We start from the raw sequence: 12,537 nt of genomic DNA on the forward strand, positions 1-12,537 counted from the left end.
TAAACAAATTCAAATTTATAAAAACATGTGGCTGTAATTGCACAGAAGCAGCATTTTGTTGATTTGGAGTTCGATTTTATTCAGATTGCATGTGCAACACATTGACATTTTCAGTTTTAAATTTTTTTATAAAGTTATTTCAGGTACATTTATTATTTTACATGTTTATAGCCTGATATATGGAGTATAGTTGTTCGTACTCTCATCTTGGGCTCAGGGTACGTTTACACTATACTCCCGGCAGCCCCGTTTCAGGCCACCGTGGACAAAACGGGATGGACGTGAGACAACGCAGGGGGACGGGATGGGAAAACGTAACAGGTCGTGATTGCCGTGGGCGCCGTGCCAGATTTTTAAACTGTCAAAAAATTTGCCACGGCTTCCACGGTGCGGATGAGAGACTTAGTAGCCCGTAGCAAAAAAACGGGATGAACGTCACAAAACGTGGCAGCACGTAATAGACCGTAATAGAACTTGGAGGCGGTCCGTAGCGCGACCCATCGACACGGTGGGACGTGAAGCTTACAGGAAGTGACGTTTTATGCGCGTCCGATCACAGTTGTTTCACGGTTCCTTTACGTTTTATTACGTGGACCCGACGCGTTGCGTTCTACTCCGGTGTGCCACGGCGCGCGCGTTCTGGGAGGAAGTATAAAAGCCGAGGCCGGTAGGAGTTTCATTGGAGTCGGAGCGAACAACGAGAGAACAACTTCAAGAAGATATGCCACCAAAAAAGAAATTAAAAGGTCAGAAGGCCTCCCGTCCTGCACCACCACCACCAGCAGTAGAGGAGGAGCAGCCTGACGCTGAAGACCATGCTTCACGACCATCCAATGGAGAGCGTACCTCTGCTGCAGCTGCTGACCCTGCCACGGGTCTGGAGGTTGAACCTGAGGTAGAAGACGCATCGACTCGGAGGAGGGCAGCCCCCAGGGTTGTCACCACCTTTTCGGAGGATGAAAAAGAGGTTATCATTGAATTCCTCCAGCAGAATCCGACACTGTACTCCAAGAGACTGGCTGGTTATAAAAACGTAGGAGCGAAAGAGAGACTGTGGACAGAGCAGGCCAGGAAGATGAATCGTACGTCCATGGAGCTGAAGACGTGGTACGACAGTATGCGAACGAAGCTCGGCAAACTGAAGAAAGCAGTCACCAAGTCCGGTCAAGCTGCAGACCACTTCACCGCAACCGAACTGTAAGTCTCACTTTAACAGGGTACCAGTATTTCTTTAAATGCATGTCATCATATTTGCAAGGGCAGAATATACATTAGGTTCAATAGTTCAATGATGCTTATATTTGATATATAGTAGACCCTCTGAGGAGCGGACCCGGGTAAGAGGGGACGACCTGTAACCCATTCACAGGGTGGATGACGAGAATGACGTCACGCTTGCTTAAGTTTCACTTTCCCTGAACAGTAGAGAATATAAGGCCCGTGGGCCAAAACCGACTGCAAGAGTCTCCAATCTGGTCCCATCCAGCAAAGAGGTTATAAAGGATTTATACAAAGTTTTTTTTATGACATTTCATTGTATTTTGCACCAGAATGTTGACTTCATTTTCAGTTACTGTTTGATGTTGTAAAAATATAGAGAATTTCATTACATACACTGTGACCACAACAAAGAAAAACTTTCGAGTGTAAATTTAAAGGTTATTATAGCAATATTTTACTAGTCTGGTCCACTCAAGATAAAAATGGACTGAAGTAAATTCAGTCTTATATAATAATTATCTTGTTTACACCATATATATATATATTTATATTGTATACATGTTGTATTGATTTAGTTATTTACATTTAAATAACCAATAACATATTTGATGTTTGGTTCGTTCAATATCAACTGGTTCTACTATTTGTCCTCGTGACTTTTCCCTCTGAAGAGAGGACACCTGTCTTCAGGGGACACTTGCCCTTGGATTTTAGGGCGTCCCTACATCAAATGTTTTACTATATATGTACTGAAAACATATTTGCTTGCATGTGTAAAAACATTTTTCTGTGTCAACAGGTGGATTTGGCAGCGCTTCCAGTTCCTGTTGGAGCACATCACTCCGATGGCCAGAAGGACCTCAGCGAGCTTCACTGCCCGACTTCAACCTGCTGATGCTACTTTGGCACCTCCTGCTGCAGAAGCTTCAGAAAGCGATCCACCTGCTTCTCTTACCTCACCTGCCAGCACTCCAACCTGTACAAACATGTCCTCTATGGCCAGTAACAAACCAGACCACATAATGGGCCTCCTGGAGACCTTCCTGACCGAGTGGCAGAGCCAGGCTCACCCAGCCACCACTTTTGGTTCATACGTTGACGAAAGTCTGCGGACCCTTCCACCACGCATCCGACGTACAGCGGAAGCAAGAATAATGGAAGTCTTGCACGAGTCCCAGAATGAAGCGGACCGGCTGCAGTTTGGGCAGGTACAGCAACAACAACAACCACAGCCTGGCCCAGTCGATTGACAGCGGCCCTGTAATTGGTACGGAGATCCTCCAGCCCAGCGTTTTGATCGTCGTCCAAGTGAGCCTCCGGTCCGACACTGGCAGCCACCTCCCTCCCAGTGGCATGCTGAGGTGAGTAACCCACCCAATCTGCGGCACTCGATGGATCGACCGTGAGTACAAGAGCAGTTCCCTCAGATGAACGTCACCTGTCCAACGCCCATCACCTCAAAGCAACCACAGTCACAGCAATCCTCCTCAGCTGACAGAGTGCAAGACATCTCGTCCAACCTGATGCCCGCCCCCGCCTCTGATTCCTTCTCCTCCTTGTTGAATCAGATACGTCAGCCGGCAGAGGACGACGACCAGTGAACTTTTTCAGAAATTGGTATTCTTTAGAAAATATATACACGCAAACTTGTGTTTTTCCTTCTTTTTATTTTCAAGAGATGAGTTTCTACAAAAATGAGTCAGTGAATGGGGTTTATTATGCGATCGACACATCATAGGTCATTTACAGACATACAAGGGGGGGAATGAACCTGAAATCAAGGCGGAATAAGAAATAGCATTGATATCAAATTTAGATGCACTTCAATGCGCATTTCAGAAAAGAAATTCTCTTCAGTAGTGCTCAACACCAAATGTTTCAAAAGTCAAAACGCCAGAACAAAAAATTGTAACTCTGTAAAATGATTTTATGTACTTGATTTACATGTTGGAAAAAAATCCTCTTTTTAGTGCTCAACATCAAAAAGCCTAAATTCCAGTAAAAAGTGTGATGCACAGTATAATAATCCACAGTGGACTAAAACCCATCGAAAGACAGACCCTTGCATGTGTGAGATAATCATTAACTTTAGAATAAAACCCGTTAGACATAATAAAAAGCCATTTATTAATATATACAATCGTTTACACAAAACTGTCTTTCACAGTTGAGTGATCATTCTGTCCTGCCGCTCCACAGCACCGGCCGGGGAGTTGAAGTACCTTTCCAAATACTCCCGTTGGTGCTTCGTGTCCACAGTGTCTCTGTTTCTTCCTTCTGGGGGTGCGTTCACGTCCTGCCATTGGACATCATCTCTCTAGTTGCCAGGGACCAGATTATGTGGTTCATCCTCATGGTCCACCTCGTGAGCTGACATGGCCACCAAAGCGAGAAGAGGGATAGTGATAAAACCCTTGTAATTGTGGTACAGTGATCCTGTGTTGGGTGGCTTGCAGATGGCAACATGCTTCCAGTCCAGAGATCCCACCACATGAGGCACATTCCACTTTTCTTCAAAATCATCGCCAATGGTTCTCCACTCATCGGGCGTCACAGGAACGGCGAAAACCTCATCCTTGTAGGCTTCCACGATGGCTTTGCACACTTCTGGTATCATGTGGCAGATGGCTGCTTTACTGCACTAGAAGGGACAGGAGACTGACGAGTCATTGTCCCCGGTCGCCAGATGCCCCAGTGTCACTGACAGCTTCAGTACAGGTGGCAGGGAAGAGTGGAACCTTGTGTCTTGTCTCTCGATAGCTGTTGTTACTATTTCCAGGATCTCGTGGAAGAGCTCTGGAGGCATCCTCAGATAGTTTGAGAAGGATTTGTCCTCTTCGGTGCAGAGCTCCCTGGTAATAAATGTGGAGTAGTTCCCCAGCTGTTGCCTTCTGTGTTCGGACAACCATTTGCGCACCCACATGGATCCTGCCCTTCTCATCCTCTTCCTTCCTACCTGTTGCGCTATGGCCATCCCTCTCTGCAACAGCTGCTGGTTGTTTTTCTTACCGACGCAAAGACAGGATGTATGCACCCAGCAAGCATGTGAACACGTTGAATGATTTCCACTTGTGGTGGCCCTTGGGGACATAAACGTGCTTCAAAATGATCCGGCGTCCACGTTTCATCCGTAGAAAGCCTTGAGAGAATGTCAAAAAAACATGCCAAGCCTTCCTCAGAACCCGAGACACGTGATTGGTCCCACCAGAACGTGACAGACCTTGAGGAAACGCGCTTGCATTCGTGATAGACTGCTGGATGAATCGCAGTGCGCCTTGGAGGCCTCCGGCACTACAGCTGCCACTGGGGAAGAAAATAAAAAATTGGCCAAATTCTCACGGCACACTACGTTTCGGGCAAACGGGGCTGCCGTGAACATAGTGTAAACCTCTTGGTTTCTGTGTTGAATCTGCCTGTTCGCTCTTGTGTGTTCATAGTTTCTCCAGGTACGTGACTCGTGGGAAAAGTGCTATAGAAGTAGTATTTCATTAAATAAATACTACTTACCAATATAAGCAAATGTTTTCTTCTTGATTGAAGTCAAATTACCTTTTTGGAACTCCGCATAACTTACCAATGTGATTGTCATTCTGTGGAATTGTCACAGCAAAAAAACTAAAGAAATGTTTTCTATTTATTTCAGTTGGTGACATGGTCACAGATGCAGGGATCCATATGCATCATTCATTCCCATTACACAAAAACAAGCATGCAAAAAAATTATGAACTAAAAATTTATGAACAAAGGTTTACTTGGTGAAACTGCATCACTGTGCAACATAAAAATGAAGTCAGTCAGTCTAAAAAGCTTTACAGGCATACTAACCGCGTGATCGGTCACAGCAGATCGTAGACCAGAAGAAACGTACCAATAAGTCGTTTTAAATGCACAATGGCGTACCCAGAGTCTGATCTGCAGCCTCACACAACAGAGTCATTCATATGTAAAAGGGAGGAACTTCTCTCAAGCAGTTGTAGTTTTCTTTTCATAATAAACATCAGTAGCACAACTTTTATATGATCCACAGGTACACAGTCACTCCTCCTAATGTTGTGTTGTTTTCTCCAGACGTCAAACAGAAGAGCTATACAACTTTGAAATTTTTTTTGTTTTTTTCAAATGACACAAACAATGAATTGATGGAAATAACATGACTTAAATAAAAATACACTCGCAGAGCACTTTGTTTCCATAGCAGACACATGGAAAAGTTTTTTTTTGCTTGTGATAACACCAACTTGGGAATGTTCAGATCATTACAACTGGTGCTGTCCGTCTCAGCTGAGATCTTCATCATCATCATCCTCCTCATCGATGTAAGGGATGTCGAGATCGTCGAAGCTCCCATTCTGAGTCTTTATGTTTGAGGAGGGGCCATCTTGGCGGGGGTAAACACACATGGATTGGCTGTCATCTGTCTCTGGTTCTGAAGTGAGTTCTTGCTGTTCCGTGTCTGTCCGAGCAATCAGTCTTCTGATCCTCTGCGCCAGGCCAGGTGGTTTGTATGGAGTTTCGGGCCTCTGCATTTTGGACTGTGCAGCCGCCTTTCCTGGTGGTGCAAGCATCAGATTAGTGAACATATCACATGTAAACAAGCAAGGTGGTGGAGTGGCGAGCGCTGTGGCATCAGAGCGAGAATATTCCGTGGCCTTCCGTGTACAGTTTCCATTTTTCCTTGTGGGTTTTCACTGTGTATTCTATTCTATTCAGTTGTATTTACGTCGCACCAAATACAACACAGTCATGTCAAGGCACTTTTCAAGAAAAAAACCCAACAATTCAACTTGAAGACGCAAAGGACAGCAAGCAAATGCATACGGAGAAGCATGATGCTTTCACATGATTTGTGTTCTTATTCTCTTTTCCAAGCAGAGAGACCAGTGAGTGATAAAGACAATGAAGAGGAAAATGAAGATGAAGCGGAAACCAAAGATGTATCTTCTATAACAGACCTCCCCAGATAGAGAACAGCCACTAGTACCAACTTCAATGAAAATACACAATAGATATTATATCCCATTATCAATACTTCAAGCTTCTTTTTTAAGAAGATATACTTGAATTAATTTCAGAGGTGTCAAATCTGTCTGCTTTACGATGTGAACCCCAAAAAACCATTAAACCTCATGACTGAAGAACTAAAGCAATTCCTGGGGACTCTTGTTGCATGTCACTGTTTAATTTACCAGCCACCTGCATGTTGTGGCATAAAGCCGGCCGAGTGTCTGAGGTAGCTGACACCATGAATCTTAATAGATGGGAAGCCTTTAAAAAAACTCTGCACCTCAACAAAAAATGATGAAGCAGGAACACAGGATCATCCAGATCCACTGTACAAGATCCAGGGAGATCATCTCATGTCAAAGAAAACAATCCAACTGAATGAGAAGCTTGTTGCTTGATAAACAGATGCTCACATTTCGTCATGTTAGTTTATATGAATGTGGCAAATTGTAATGAACCCTAAACTCCAACTATTCTCTATACACACATCCCCTGGTTTGGTGTATTTTCTTGCTCCCCATAGTTCACAGTTAACCCGTTTTTCTGGGTATATATTCAGACAAGGGAAAAAAATGTGCTCCCTGCAGGAAACAGAAGAATTCTGGAACTGCCCTTCCCGCCTCCTCGGAATCTCGGTGTGACCCGTGTTTCTACATCAACACAGGAATTCAGAAATACTGACCTACTTCAGAGAGCAGAGGTGATGTTTAACCTCTGCGAGCATCGTTTTAGACTTAGTCTGTCTAAGTTGTTGTTTTTCTTTTGTATTGCATGTTGCACCAATGAATAGACCTGTATGGAATGTTTTCAGTTATGCTCCTCGTCTCCGACCTTGACTTGCGGTCTTCTACGTCAGACCTCTCGTATGATAACATTACGTTGAGTGGCGGTCTCTTCAAGCCCAGAAGAAGGGAAAGGTTTTTTTACCTCTTTACTGACCTTCCGAGTCCAGGCTATCTAACCGATCCTCTAAGCTGTCTGTGCTCATCGATGAGGACGAGTCCATGTTGTCGTCGGAGTGTTCCTGCTCCAGGTCCGGTAACCTGCAGGCCAAGTCCACCCTGCAAATCAGGACACGACGTTAATACTCCAACGTGGTTTCAGGTCCTCGGCTGGTGAAGCGAGACTGAAAAATGTCCTGCTCACTTCTCCTGCTTGATGGATTTGATCCTTTCCATGAGGGTTCGTTCATCCGTCTCATCGGGAACTCGCTCGGGGACCTCCTGCTCGCTGGGCTGTTCAACGACCTGTGCAGGGATCACAGGAGTCTGAACTCTCGGCGTTTCTAAAACCAGACGATCCTACACAATGGCAAACAAGGTCCTGTCCCATGTTTTCCGAGGTGCTACTAAATTCAAAATGAGCTCATACTTTCCATAAAATTGTAAAACGTCTCAGTTTCAAAATTATTTATACTGGGAGTTCAACAGATTTGTAAATCATTGCACTCCGTTTTCAGTCAATTTCTTTTTACAGAAGCTACAGACTGAGACCTGTGGCGTTTCTGCCCTCTAGTAGCTCAGTGAAATGGTTCGGAGTGAGCATGCATGCGGCAGTGGCAGATGATCAAACAGTTTAAAACACATCTCTGTGAGTTCGAGATGAATATTATAGGATTATTAGCAGATGCAGTTACACTTGGTGTTGCCACCTTCCTTTGACCGCTCACCGTGTTTTGCCTCTTCAGTTTGAGCTGGTTCACAGCCAGCGCCTCGGCGTATTCCAGCGCCAGGATGTTCTGCATCTTTTCATTGTAGCGCCTCAACTGCTCTGATATCAGGATCTCCACACAGCTGCAGACCACAGAGACCAGTTTTCACAAACACATCGAGGCTCTGATAAGAGCACGCGAATGACAGGAATAAAACATTTTTTTGAGAAAGTTGCATCAGGGCGGTGTACCGTGTGGTCTTGGACACGTCCCTCATGCCGAGGAAGGGGTCGTCAGAATCAGGCGACCGCAGGATGCAGGGGGCGAAGACGATGGCCAGAGAGCTTGGTGACATCTTGTTGTGCTCTTCTTCCTTTGCAACCCTGAAATACGCAAAAGTCAACATCTCATGCAACTTTTACTGCAGTATTTAAAAAAAAAAAAAAAAAAAAAGGTAAGTCAAGTTTCCTACCTGACAAGGTGAAAGATAAGCCGCTCCAGCGTGCTGTAATTAGCAGGAGGAAGTTCATCAACCTTCTGGTACACAGCTCTTATTCTCTCACACCTCTCTGTCATTTCTGAAGGAAAACAAGATGTAAACATGCAAATCTGTGCCGAAATATTTGAGTTGGTGAGAGATTTGGGTTTCATTCATATAATATATGGTTTAAAATGTGAACGACATGTATTCACAGAGTTCAGTCTTTGTAATTAATCAATTATTAGTAATTACTTTGCAATTATGGAAACAAAAGCAACAGATTTACTAATATCATTATTAATAATGTGGATTAGAAAATAAAATGGAAAGAAATATGTTGTTATTATTGGAGTTTTCATCGATTTAATGTATTACTTATGCAGGTCCAATACTGTCCAACATGTGGCGCTGCAGCTTCGCTTGGCCTTGTAAACAATCATGAGAATATAACCTCACAGAACAAAAGCACTTTTTTTTTTAAACTACCGAATGCAACATGACCTTGTAAAGGAGGAAAAATCTGATGATGGTTCTCTTGATTGTGTTTTGATTGTTTCGACTGGAAGACTGCTAAGAGCACAGCCTTAAGAAGCCTTAACAGATTGAAGCAGTTGCTGAAAAGCGGTGAAAATGCAGTGCATTTATCATTCCCTCTGTTGAGATTCTTACCCACAGCATGCAGAAAGTCGCTGTAGAGGGAAAAGGTCATGAGGGGATCGGGCAGCTCTCTGAGCCAGCGTTTAACAAGGCCTGTGATGGTGTGGATGGGGTAGTTATCTAGATGTGCAGATTCAGGATCTGATGGCACGAGACAGAACACACAGAAGGAGAAATATGTCATTCATTTCTCAAAATATGTTTACTTTACAGATCAAGGCCATCAAGGATAAGACATTGGCACCTCTTGTGCTTATTTGAACAGAATCTCATCTTGTGGGACTTCATGCTGTGACGCAGACCACGGCTGAGAGGATTTATAAGATCCTAAGACAAAGGCTTTTCGAAGGGAGAATTTCTCACAAGCTTGCAGGATCTGGTGGAGCTCCCTCGCGCGACAAGCTGAGCCCGACTTGCGGTAAATGCCCTCGGTGTAGAGTCCATTGATCTCCACATGCATCAGCAGCTGCTCCACCACTTTTGGCACGGGGTTGGCTGCGCTGGTGAGGACGCACACCTCCACCCCGAAGTGAAGCGAGCCTGGTAAGCTGTCATTCTATCACACGTGAGGAAAAGAGGTGAGGGAGTCATGAGGGAGCCATGTGAACGCTTCCTGGGCTACTTGACTTTGAAGACGGTCTTCTCTCACCTGTCTTGCACGCCGTGTTGAACAATCCGTGATGATTTTGCCGAGACATTTCTTGTGGCATATTAGCTTGCAAGCTAACACAATAATACAGAGGAAGAGATAGAGGCTGATTGAATCACGTGTTTCTAAATTGTTGGCCTGAAGTAGTACCAAAATCACTTGTGCTTACATGTGGAGAGTTGTGAGTGTGTATGATCAAAATTAATAAATATTGTTAAGACAAAAGAAATGCTATCAAGCTGTAAAATTCCATGCACATATCAGAGCTTACACACGCACACATTTTCCAACATACATACACATTCCAAAAACTGGATTACACATGCATAAATGAAATCATGCATGGAGAAGTCGAGATAAACACAGTCGCCTCTCCACACACAATTTGATGGATTTCGGAGCTTTGGTACTCACCACTGCACATGTAGGCTTTCTCCATCGCCCAGATGTAGGAGCCGCACAAGTCACATGACTGCATGATGTTGACCAGGTATGTGCTGAAGCGGTGATCCAGAGGACTGTCAGGCTGTGGTCGAATGGAAGCACAGCAACACACTGGGATTATTTACACGAAGCCATGGTGAGGAGACCAACTTACCGCATTTTCCGGACTATTGAGCGCACCTGAATATAAGCCGCACCCGCAAAATTTAAAAAGAAGAAGAAGAAGAAAAAAAAATGCATATATAGGCCGCACTTGACTAAAAGCTGTTGTAACAGGACAGGAATTTCACTGCAGGAACACAGGGATTGCTCATATTTTCAGCAATTCCTGCAAATCTTTCATAGTGCTGGAAATTCCTGCACACAAGTGCTCCATGTATGTGTGTATGTGTGTGTGTGATCCGCCTGGAGGCACACAGACCCAGAGAGAGAGAGAGAGAAAGAGGGAGAGAGAGCGCGAGAGAGAGACACAATCACAGAGGGTTTTTATCTCTGTTGATAAAGTATTTTATCGGTTATTTGCTGATTTCTCAGTCACAGGGTCCAGCAGCGCGGCTTTACGCGATGCACCTGAACGCATCACTACCGGCTCTCAGCTGCTGGAGTTCTGGACCACGGAAAGCAGCACGAGACAAGGTCACGGAGAGCAGAAATATCACTTTTAGGGCAAGTTTTGGAGAAGAAGAGGCTCAAAACAGCATGTATCTACATGTGGAAGTAGAATCTGGCGGCATGAAGCCCGTTAACCCGTAAAAATTCATAATTTTGCCACATCATTGTATGCGCCACAGGGTTCAAAGTGTGTGAAAAAAAAGTAGTGGGTTATAGTCCGGAAATGACGGTATATTTCACTTACACATTTATCCTGTTTTCTTCTCTTCTTTGTCGACTTTGTAGCCTGAGAGAATCAACAGGTTAGACGGGCGAGTCAGGGAAGATTTATGATGATTTAACTTGTGCAAAGGTGGCACCATTACCTTAGTCTGCTCAGGCTCCCCTCGCTTTTTCTCGCCCCTGACGAAGCCATCCAGCACCGACTGGAACAGGTTTACCACCAGTGACACTTCAGACTTCTCCTTGGGTCCGGCTAGTGAGTTCACTTTGTTATGGTAGCCCTTCATCAGATCTTTGTAGGCAATCTTAGGCTTCTGTTAGTGGGAAAAGCATTGATAGTTCTGATACTTTCCTCGGCTGCACACAAGTTAGTATTTGCTACTAAATGGTACCAATTCTCCCAGGAAAAGCTTTGACTGACCTGCACAGAGTACATGCCTTTGATGGTGTCTCTGAACTGCATGGTGGCGGTGAGGAAAATCCTCTCAGTGGGAGACAGGATTTTCAGTTTTGTTCGCAGTTCATTCACCTGATGGAAAAGGAGAGGAAATGTTTTAGTTTTTTCTTTTGGGACATTTCAGGGTTTATCGAGATCAGTGGTTTTCAAACTATGTAGGAAACCTCCCCTGTATGGCACCAGGGAATTTCAGGGAGTAGCAAGAAGAACTGTTTATCTGCGATTGATAAATTAAATGCTTGGAGAAATGACATACATGAACATATAGATGAAGCAGATTGGAATGAAGCTTGTTTGCGAGCTCAAAAAGAAACAATTAATACACGACTAAAGTTACTTCAATACAAGTGGCTGACAAGGACATATATAACACCTGAAATTCTTCATCACATATCCAGCAATAATCCAGACACATGCACCAAATGTCGTGATCACAAAGGGACACTAATACATTGTATGTGGGAGTGTAAAGATATATTACAATTTTGGAAGGATGTGCTTAAATGCTTATCAGAAATTTTTGAAGTGAAGATTCCCCTTTCTGCCAAACGTTGTATATTGGGCATATACCGGTACCCAGAAAACTTTTTAAGAACAAGGAAGCAAAAGAAACTACTGGATTTTGGGCTGCTACACGCCAGGAGAGCTATAGCATTAAATTGGAAGAGGATGGAGGCTCCTTCAACACAACAATGGATCAAAGAACTTTCAGAATGCATTGGACTAGAAAGACTAATTTATATTGCAAAAGGAAAACAAAGAGACTTTGAGAGGTTATGGGAACCTTACATGACCATCATAACAAATTAGTTATTTTTTTTATTTGATTTTTTTTTTTGTTGTTTTTGTTGATTCTTGTTTTTCCTCATTAATATTTCTGTATCCAAGCCATTATGTTGTACTGTACAACGGTCTATTTAAAATTGTTTATTTATTTTCACGCGCAAACTTCACTAAGTGTGTGTGCGTGGATGGATGTATGAATGTGCGTCTCATGTGTTGTTTTGCTCATGTCCTCTGGTACAGGTTGATGTAACCAGATTGCTGATTGTATTGTATTATTAAAAATCAATAAACATATATATATATATATATATATATATATATATATATATATATAAAAAAGAACTGTTTTCAC

General features: G+C 43.6%; 1 protein-coding gene across 4 annotated transcripts in view; it reads right to left on the minus strand.

Moving 5' to 3' along the window:
* Nucleotides 1-4,838: 4,838 nt before the first annotated feature.
* The window catches only part of LOC308114865 (myosin IXb), a 44,111-nt gene continuing 36,412 nt past the window's right edge, over nt 4,839-12,537 (minus strand). For 2 of the 4 annotated variants that reach the window (XM_080472098.1, XM_080472097.1), the window contains 13 exons: nt 11,364-11,471; nt 11,086-11,256; nt 10,965-11,006; nt 10,079-10,190; nt 9,665-9,738; nt 9,379-9,571; nt 9,028-9,156; nt 8,350-8,455; nt 8,129-8,260; nt 7,896-8,019; nt 7,373-7,473; nt 7,166-7,287; nt 4,839-5,771 (listed from right to left, as the gene is read on the minus strand). In XM_080472098.1, the coding sequence (XP_080328224.1) occupies nt 5,500-5,771; nt 7,166-7,287; nt 7,373-7,473; nt 7,896-8,019; nt 8,129-8,260; nt 8,350-8,455; nt 9,028-9,156; nt 9,379-9,571; nt 9,665-9,738; nt 10,079-10,190; nt 10,965-11,006; nt 11,086-11,256; nt 11,364-11,471 (1,686 nt within the window). In that variant the 3' untranslated portion in view covers nt 4,839-5,499. Of the gene's footprint in view, nt 5,772-7,153; nt 7,288-7,372; nt 7,474-7,895; nt 8,020-8,128; nt 8,261-8,349; nt 8,456-9,027; nt 9,157-9,378; nt 9,572-9,664; nt 9,739-10,078; nt 10,191-10,964; nt 11,007-11,085; nt 11,257-11,363; nt 11,472-12,537 lie in introns of all 4 variants that reach the window. The other 2 variants (XM_080472100.1, XM_080472099.1) reach the window with 1 other exon arrangement.

The sequence above is a fragment of the Lipophrys pholis genome (assembly GCF_963383615.2).
Source record: "Lipophrys pholis genome assembly, chromosome: 1".
NCBI lineage: Eukaryota > Metazoa > Chordata > Actinopteri > Blenniiformes > Blenniidae > Lipophrys > Lipophrys pholis.